Source organism: Orycteropus afer, unplaced genomic scaffold (genome assembly GCF_000298275.1).
Source record: "Orycteropus afer afer isolate SDZICR_OR568_19922 unplaced genomic scaffold, OryAfe1.0 scaffold00450, whole genome shotgun sequence".
In the NCBI taxonomy this organism is placed as follows: domain Eukaryota; kingdom Metazoa; phylum Chordata; class Mammalia; order Tubulidentata; family Orycteropodidae; genus Orycteropus; species Orycteropus afer.
Window position 1 is genome coordinate 1617563 of NW_006922037.1, and position 9964 is coordinate 1627526.

At 40.2% G+C, this 9964-nt stretch overlaps 1 protein-coding gene across 1 annotated transcript in view; it reads right to left on the reverse strand.

The window, feature by feature from the left end:
- Nucleotides 1-9964, reverse strand: part of SH3GL2 (SH3 domain containing GRB2 like 2, endophilin A1) — an 89170-nt gene that overhangs the window by 16483 nt on the left and 62723 nt on the right. The window contains exons 3-4 of the mRNA XM_007954239.2: nt 2308-2451; nt 1279-1412 (exon numbers count right to left, since the gene is read on the reverse strand). Coding sequence (XP_007952430.1) covers nt 1279-1412; nt 2308-2451 — 278 coding nt within the window. The remainder of the gene's footprint in view (nt 1-1278; nt 1413-2307; nt 2452-9964) is intronic.

Here is a 9964-nt window from a genome sequence, read left to right on the forward strand (position 1 = left end):
ATATATATATGGATTCCTGATCACCTGAATCAGAACATGTAGGGCCAGGGCCTAAGAATCTATATGTTAACACACGCTCCAGGTGGCTGATAATGAAGCTTTTAGGAACCCTGGGTTTGGCTTAAGTCTCCTATTGATAATGAAACTCAACCACAAAACCTAACTTGGAAGGGACCTCTGAAGAGCTCTTATCTAATGAGCTTCAACTTTCATTCCACCCAGCCTCTGTCTGACCCCTCTAGTAACCAGGTATGACAGGAATTTTCCAAAGTATTATATTTTTCCTGAGGGTTTCAGTCTTCCACTACGAAGAGGAAGAAAATGATGGATTTTCCTTGTTCATGGATGTGTTATCAAGTGGAAGAGGAGATGGAAACACAGTTGAGAGTGGTGAAGAAATAAGAAGAAAAGGAGGGAGAGAAATATCCTAAACCTCCCCTCCCACCACATCTCTTGACTCCAATTCATGCCCTGACCCAAACTAAATGTTTGTTGCTTTGGAAGGAATATTCCTTTAAGACATATAAACTTCCTGCTAGACGTAGGGAAGAACACTGGACTTAGAGTTGTATTTTGGATTTAGAGTGAGTTTATCACTTATTAGTTATGTGATCTTGAATAAGTGGTAAGGATGAAGGAGATTAAAGATAGGAATAAGGAGATGAAGGAGACATCATTTAAAATGATAGAAGTACATTTTACAGTCAAGAAAATTAAGCTTCAGATAAGTTTACATTGAATGAATAAATGAGCAAACATTTACATACCTAGTAGTAGGAAAAGGCATTTGAACTTTATTAGAAACAACTCAACAGTTATATGTTTTTAGAAAGAGAATAGTTAGGTATTCTTCCTCAATCCTAACAACCATTATAAAAATATAAAAAATGCATGGCTTTGGAACAATAGAATAACTATATATTTAAGCTAACAACTGGTACACTCAGCATTATAGGGATGAAATCAGCCGAAGCAACTAGAATAATTAATATAACTGTATATTCTCAGAGAAAAGATAATCATCCTTCTGGAGAAAAACGTTTGGAAAAACTTTCATTGTGAACACTGAACTCAGAGAAGTGAAATGTAATGCGCATGAGTGGCACAGGTGTGAGAGGTGCTGCATCTGTCAGTTTGCTCAGGGTGTCTGGCTGGAGTGTTTTCTAATTCATGTGCCCGGACATACATGGTAAGATCAAAACTGTTTTTAATGAAAAGAGCACTGGCATCTGTACGAGTTAAAGCACCCATCTCTCAGAGAACTGAATTTGCAGGTACCTGAATTTCCCTGAGATCTTTGTCATGAAGATTCTGAAGTGGGTCAATGAAGTTCTGTTTCACTTCCATGTCCAAAGAGTCTTTGACCTCCGAGAGTTCCCGCATGGCTTCCCCTACATCACCCAGCGCTGGGCCTGGAAGGGGAGAATGAAGCTCTTTCACAGTAAAGAACAAAGAGGAAATGCATTTGCAATAAGAGGGTCCTTTTCAGATGAAAACCCAGCATTTATTGTTTGTTTTCTGAAGGCAACCTAGACAATAGAGAGTATATAATGGCTTCCAGAGAACAGTGTCTTTTCTACGTAAAACAGTTCTTACTGGGCAGTAGACTCAATACCTCCTACAAAGGTTTGATCCTTTATTGTAAAGAAAGTAAAATCTTGTTTTCTCAAAAAGCAATGAGAGAGCTCCCTGACTTCTCTTGTAGGTACCCATTTCCCCAGCAGTGGAATGGCTTAAGGCCACAATGCATTTAGCAGAGGCAAATATGGGGAACAGAGAGTAGAGTACAGCCAAGGACAACCATTTGCTGTGACCCCATATCACAAGGTGTTGAGAACAGAAGGTGCTTTGTATGGTATCTGAGTGCTGCAGGAAACAAGGTGAAGAAATAAACCATGTCTCACTTGGAACAGTGGAATTAGGTAAGATACAAAAAGAACAGAGATCTAAGAGCAAGCCCACAGGGCAGGGAGTTGAACCTCAACTGCTGACTGTGACTGCTCACCTTTGCTCCAATACATGGTTACTACCAGACACACCCAAGGCATCTGAGCATGTTAACCAAAGCTATTGTCAAGACTAGGATCTCATTAGGAAAAATATGAAAACAAATCAATACAAAATAAGACTCTTAAGGCAGATCACACTATAAATGATGAAACAATTCTAAAAACAAATTTGGAGCCCATGATTTAAAATTCAGAATCAAAATATTAAATGGTTTGAATAACATCCTACAGAGTTTCTTACAGGCACCAAAGCCCCTAGGTAGGAACAAAGAGTTAAAACGTAAGACAACATTTTTACCAAAGTTGCAGTCATCTCCAAGCTCCCTTCCAAACTTGAGCATGGCCTCTGCGAGGAGGGCTTCTGCTTGGGGGTAGCCTGGCCCTTTCTCCTGGCCACGGATTTTAGACATGGTATTGATCATGCTGAGTTTAGCTCTGGAAGCTGAAGGCAAAGAGAGAACAGACTGTCAAAGTAGGCGGTATGATATAGTAGAAACAGGATTGCATGGGGAACCAGGCCTTAAGCCAGCATACAAAACCAGTTCAGAGTCCCTGGGTGGTATAAATGGTTAGTGTGTTCAGCTATAACAGAAAGGTTGGGGGTTCGAGTCTACCCAGAGGCTCCTCAGGAGAAAGCCCTGACAATCTACTTTCAAAAAAATCAGACACTGAAAATCCTATGGAGCACAGCCCCAGTGTGACACACACAGGGTCTCCATGAGTCAGAACCAACTCAACAGCAACTAGTATTGGCATAAACCAGCTTAGCCAGTACAAACTGTACCTAAACCTTCTGGGTTCCAAATGTCCTCATCTATAATATAATGGAATTGTTTCACATATGTATTTGTAAGGCAGTAAACTCACTCTCTCATGAGGAACTGAATAGAAAAGGTAAAGCTGTCCAGGTACAGCAGGAATGGGGCTCAGATCCCATGCTCCTACACCATCCCTAGCTTGGCTTCACAGTGCTGGCCCCTGTGGTGTCTCTGTACTAGTGGGTGGCTCCATGGAACACACCATGACATTACTGGATTATGTGATCTCTACGTTTTAGAATTCCAGTTTTATACTTCAATTCTTAAAGTCTATTAAAGTAAGAAATTGATGGTAAATTCTTGCAGGGTGGGGCCTTATGCCATGTTTTATTTATACCATGTATAAAATAGAAGTATTTTCAAAATTATTTCTCAGCTAAGATTCAGAAGTAAACAGCTTCACGAAGCATAGAAATATTGTGCTCATTAAAAAAGACTTTATCACCGCTCAACTACCTAACTGCGTCTGAAAATTAGTAGTGTACCACAAGGATACTTATAATTTCCATTTATGTTTTGTTTTTACTTTTATAGAAGATTACCTAGAAAGCAATTCTACTTTTAGTGGAAGAAATAATTTTATTAACCAATGGCTAAAGCCATGGTTTAATTAATACTAGGGTACTTTTATGGGTTCCCCAGGTTCATCATAAAAGTTTACATTGTATATTAACTTAGGATTGTGTCCAAGATCCCACCAGCATGGAAATAACCTGAAAAAATCACAGTAAAGCACTTCAAGCATTCAGTGGGTAACATTTAATCTTGACGATTTATTTCAAATATTCTTTTACTTAACCTTTGGCCCTCAAATGTTGAGACTGGAGATAAGGAGAAGTATTAGGTGGGGAAATTGTTGTTATGTGCTGTCGGACCGGACTCATAGCGACCCCTCCTTGGGTGTCCGAGGCAGTATCACTACGGAAGTAGATTGCCCCATCTTCCTTCCGAGGAGTGCCTGGAGGGTTTGAACTGCCAGCCTTCTGGTTAGCAGTCAAGTGCCTTAGCCACTATGCTAACAGAGCTCCCTGGTAGGATAGTGGCTAAGGGACTTGACTGCTAACCAGAAGGCTGGCAGTTCAAACCCTCCAGCCACTCCTCGGAAGGAAGATGGGGCAATCTACTTCTGTAGTGATACTGCCTCGGAAACCCAAGGAGGAGTCCCTATGAGTCAGGTCCAACTCAACGGCACATAACAACAACAACAACATTAGGTGGGGAATCCTCTGCAACCCCCCAATCTTAGGGATATTACAACAAGCAAGACTGCTGAAGTGCCTGCTTTCACAAAGTATAGAGTGAACTGGGTATCATTACTGTTGTTAGTTGCCACTGAGTCAGCTCCATCTCACAATTCATTGTGAGCCCACTTGTCACAGAAGGAAACGTTACCAGGTCCTGTGCTGTCCTCATGATCATTGGTATTTTTGAGTCCATTGCTGCGGCTGCTGTGTGAATCCATCTCATTGAGTATTTCTCTCATTTTCATTGGCCCTCTATCTTACCACACATGGTGTCCTTTTCTACTTGTTTTTTTCCTCAGGACATATCCAAAGTAAGCAAGTTGAAGTCTTACTACTAAGAAACATTCTGGTTGTTATTTCTTCTAGAAGTAAGGATGTTGCTGTTACTGAGTGCCACGGAGTCTATTCTGCCTCACAGAGACTCCTGTGACAGAGGAGAACGTCCCCGTGGGTTTTCTTGGCTAGAACCTTTACAGAAGCAGGTCACCAGGTCTTTCTCCCACAGAGCCACTGAGTGGGTTCAAATCACCAGTTTTCCAGTTAGCAGCTGAGCACTTAACTGTACCACCAAGGCTCCTTAAACTGAGGGTAGAGTCTAATTAAAAAGCAATTAGATTAAAACAAATATTAGAACAATTAGAGTAAAACATTGCCATGATGGTGACTTACAGAGTCACAGAAATATGGAACCATCCTAATTTGTGCTGTTGGGACATTGCAAAATAGGATTCCTAGAGGAAAGGATCTTTAATCTGAGAGCCAACACTCAGTAGTAGTTAGGCCAATAGCACATGCAAAGCCTGGTGATAACTGGACAAAATATAAAATCACATTTTCTTTACTCTGCTTTTCATAGAAAAGTGTTATCATACATTTTAATATCAAGAATTCAAAATGCCTCACAATCACACATTTGTGAAGGGATAGTATCATTAGTGTGTATTTTCAAAGCCTTTTCTATAGTAAGCCATATCTGAGATGCAGGAAAGATAGCATTCCTGCTCTCAAGATGCTCATAGTGTGGTGAAGAGCCAGATGAATGAAGAAAGAGGGGCAACATGGTAAATGCTAATATGCACAGGGTACTAGTTGAATGGAGAGAAAGAATAATAAAAGCACAGATAAAAGTGAAATAAGCAAGCACCAGTACGGAATGAATAGCAGGAATGAAGATAAACGGAGATCAAAGAAATGGGATAAAGAACCACATGTGGTGGTGAATTCCTTCAAATCCTGTTTTGACCATTTTACATTCTAAAGATTTATTCCTTTCACGAAAGCTGGTTATTGATTTGTGCTTATAGCTTTGGTCTGTTAAGAGATGTCACCTGGTCAGTAATTTTAAACTGTTTAATGCACCACGGCTGATTTTCAAATTCATCATTTTGAGTGTTGTACAATTATGAAGCTCTTTACTCTTCTACTAGCTATATAAGAACATGTTAGATGTGGTCCACATTTTCATGAGAAAGGAGAGGAAACCATCTTCTATTCATTTATCTACTTCTTCAAATCTTCAAATATCAGTACCAGTTGCTGTCAAGTAGATTCTGACTCATGGTGGCCCTGGTGCGTCAGAATAGAACTGTACTCCACAGAGTATTGAATGGCTGATTTTTCTGAATTAGATCCTCACGTCTTTCTTCTAAGATGTCCTCAAGTGGACTAGAACCTTCAATCTTTTGGTTAGCAACTGAGCACATTAATCATCTGTACCATCCAGGGATTTCATACTAAGTTTACAGAGGCATAAATGTAAATAAGGAATACTGACCTAAAAAAAGAAAAATTATGCTCTAATCATATTGGGAAAATAAGAGATCTGAAGTATGTGAGATAATGTTGTTGTTGTTTTTGTTAGGTGCCATCGAGTCGTCTCCAACTCATAGCAACCGACTCTATGTACAGCAGAACGAAACAGGGCCCAGTCCTGTGCCAGCCCCACAATCTTTGCTATACCTGAGCCCATTGTTGTAGCCACTGTGTCAATCCATCTTGTTGAGGGCCTTCCCCTTTCTCATTGAACCTCCACTTTACCAAGCATGATATCCTTCTCCAAGGAATGGTCCCTTCTTACAACATGACCAAAGCAGGAAAAAGGGAGATAATGGGAAGACAGAAAATGAGCAAATATTCCCATCTTCCAAAGTGGGACTTAAAAAGAAAACATCTAAAACTGCAAGATCAAACAGAAGCAACATAAACATGTTATTTCAAAAGGTGGAAATAAAAACCAAAGACACTGCCAAGAGCCTTGAAAGTGTTGCTTCTGGGGAGTAGGAGTGGGGGCGGGGGGCCTGTTGTAAAAAACAACTTTGTAAAATGATTTGGTTTCATATATATATATATGTATTACTTTTTATTTTCTTTTTGCGTGTGTGTGTGTGTGTGTGTGTGTGTGTATACTATTATGTGTCTCTGTTGTCTATATCTTATGTGCATGTTTCAGTGTCCTTCCTATCCCCAATGTCATCATGCTGATCACAGACTTTTGCCATACCATCCCTCCTCTCACCCAAATCAACATGTGACCCCCAACTAATCCGAAATTTTCCCTCTCCTTCCCTCCCACCCCCAATAATTTACAATGTATACATTATAACTTACAATACTATGTATTACTTTCAATGCATAAAAACTAAATTTAAAATATTTCTCACTTCTTCCTAAAAGGATGCTTAAAGTAGTATATAATTTAGTGGCTGAGCTGGATAAAGCAACATTTATAATGACTTGACAATCTATGCTCTAAATTTAGGGGTCTTTCAACCAAAAAGTTCTACTAAAATAAATAAATAAATACATTCATCAGTGAAGAGAATTGGCCTGGGAGAGAACAAAAGGATTAACAGGTGAAATGCATCATGAGAAAATGCCGTCAAAGGAAAGGGCTTGATGAGTGGACATAGAGGGATTTCTGGAAGGAAATCAGGCAAGCTGAAATAGCAGGAAGTGAAAACAGGATGGCCATAAAAGGCTGATCTAGACCATAAATGGCTCTCCCATTGTTCTGTCCTTGCTAAAAACAGCAGTTTCTTTCTTTCTTTTTTTTTGCCTCCAGATCTATGTTATCTTCTAAGGAAGACAAACAGGAGCTGCCAAGGGTCAATCCTAATCAATTCCCAACTCTAAAGTATCATCTGTAGCATCCCCAGCAAGCTTTCTAATTCCGGGGACAGCCGAAGGGATGTCAAGCTGACAGAGAGAAAAAAATTTTGCTCACCTCCCTGCTCAAGAAATTTTCCTCTGACTTCAAAGTGGTACGCCTGTAAGTCTCTACCCAGTCACTCCTGTGTCTGTTAATCTAGCGTGGCAACTTGATTGGAATGTTAAAATCTTCTGCATTTCTGCTAAATTTTATTTTTTGTTTTTATTTCTTAATCCACACGTTGTTGTTGTTGTTATGTGCCGTCGAGTCAGACCCGACTTATAGCAACCCCTCCTTGGGTTTCCGAGGCAGTAGAACTACAGAAATATATTGCCCAACCTTCCTCCCGAGGAGTGGCTGGTGGGTTTGAACCGCCAGCCTTCTGGTTAGCAGTCAAGTGTCTTATCCACATGAGTAAACAAGAAAATAAACCATTAAAATTGTCTTTCATGGAAAGTAGCACAGTGGGTTAAAATAAGCATTAGCTTTGAGTTCATACAGTCATAGGTTTAAAAAAAAAAACCCTTCAGATACCCTTTCTAGAAAGGCTCTGAAATGTCCAGATGTGGCTCATGACACTGAGAACTAGGCAGAAGTTGTATCTTCTACAGGGATTTGGTAATAAGGACAATGATGGCAAAGCATGTAGTGCTACTATTTCTAAGGGGGAAAAATAGCTCTGATTTTTGTTTTATTTGTTTTTAGTTTCATTTGCTACAATCCAAAGTTTATAGCATAAAGCATTTATGTAGCTCTAGGAGCTCTGGTGGCGTAGTGCCCAAGGCATTTGACTGCTAACCAGAAGGCTGGTGGTTCAAAGCCACCAGCCACTACTCGGAAGGAAGGTTGGGCAATCTACTTCCTTAGTGATACTGCCTCGGAAACCCAAGGAGGGCTCACTATGAGTCAGATCTGACTCAATGGCAGTGGGTTTTTTTGGTTTTGTTTTGTTTTTTGTTTTTAAAGAAATCAGCAGTCGTTGGGGAACAGGAAGCTGGAATGAAGCAGCCAGCACAAATCTGAGTGAAGGATAATGGGGGAGATCCTGTTGTTGTTCAGTGTTGTTGAGTCTGTTCCAACTCATAGTGACTCTATATATAACAGAATGAAACACTACCTGGTCCGGCATCATCCTCATAATCCTTCCTATGCTTGAGCCCATTGGTGCAGCCACTGTGTCAATCCATCTCACTTACTTTCTTCCCTTTTCACTGACCCTCCACTTTATCAAACATGATGTCCTTCTCCAGGGACTGATCCCTCCTGACAGCATGACTAAAGTACTAGAGGAAAATTCTTGCCATCCTTGCTTTCAAGGAGCATTCCAGAGGTACTTCATATCCATGACAGACTGGTTTGTTCTTTTGGCAGTTTATGGAACGTTCAATACTCTTGCCAACACCACAATTCAACACTGCAATTCCAATGCATCAGTTCTTCTGCAGTCTTCCTTATTCACTGTCCAGCTCTCACATGAATATGATGCTATTGCCTTATTTCAGACACATCTAAGTCTTCAAAGTAGAGGGAGATAGGTGGGGTAAAAAGGAGTGTTCATTGTTGGAGGTGGCAGGAAGCCGTGAGTCTTCCCTTCCCACTCCAATTCCTCCTTATTCTAAATGACCATGACAGAAGGGTTTGGAGAGAGACCAACATACCTTTTTGGCAAATAAACATTACTACAACCTTACTTAAAACTGGTATGTTATGCCTGTAAGAGTGGCTTCCTTTCCTCTCCAACTGTGAAACTTCAAATAAGAAAACATACCGACAGGAGCATCTATCTATCACAACAGGGAAGGAGAAAGCCCAATCTCCACCCCAGGCCCGTGTTGATGAACACAGTTGATACATTCAGGCACAATGGGTGGCCACATGATACCAAATCACGTCTTCATGTTCTGACAGTTACAGGAAAAGTTAGTGGGGACCTAAGGAACTAGCATCTATGTACAAGAAAGACTGAAGACACAGAGCAAGGTTTTCAGAAAACTTTCACTACTCTTAGAGGATTCATTCCTTTGTCATGTCTACCTACCTTACAAAAACCAAACCCAGTTGCTCAAAAGAGCAGAGATCTTTAGCAGGACAAATGCTTAATGGTTTGTAGTAGTATTCATAATGCTACTCTCTGTTCTGAAAAAGCCCTGAAATATCATTGAAGAACTGAAGCTCAAGATCTTCACCCTAACCGCTATGATTTCCGAAATATCTAAACTCTGTGTAATTCATATACATCATCTCTTTAACCCTCCCAACATCACAAGGGATAAGTTTTGTCTCTCCATTTAAAGATAAGGAAACAGAAACACAGAACAGTTACATAACTTTCCTAAGGATCAGAAACAAGGGGCTGAGCCAGAATTGGAATCCTAATTGAATCTCAAAAGCCTATTCTCTTCCCAGAATGCTACACAGGCTCTCATTATTTCATTACATCTTTGTTAAAATAGGTTAAATTAGGGTTTGTCAGCAGTAAAATTTAGAGCTTTAGATATATTTACACATTAGGTGTTTAAAAATGCAGAGATAGGCAATGTGACTCAGGAAGCAGAATGAGCACTTTACCATGAGTCAGGAGATTTAAGATTTTTTTCTGTGGTACTTTGGGCTAGGTGCCTAGCCTCACTGGATCTCCTTCTCTTCCTCCCCTCCACTTTAAGAAGACTAATTTAGCTGGCTTCTGTAATGCCTTTCTCTGGTAGTGTAGTGCCTAAGGCATTTGACTGCTAATCAGAAGGCTGA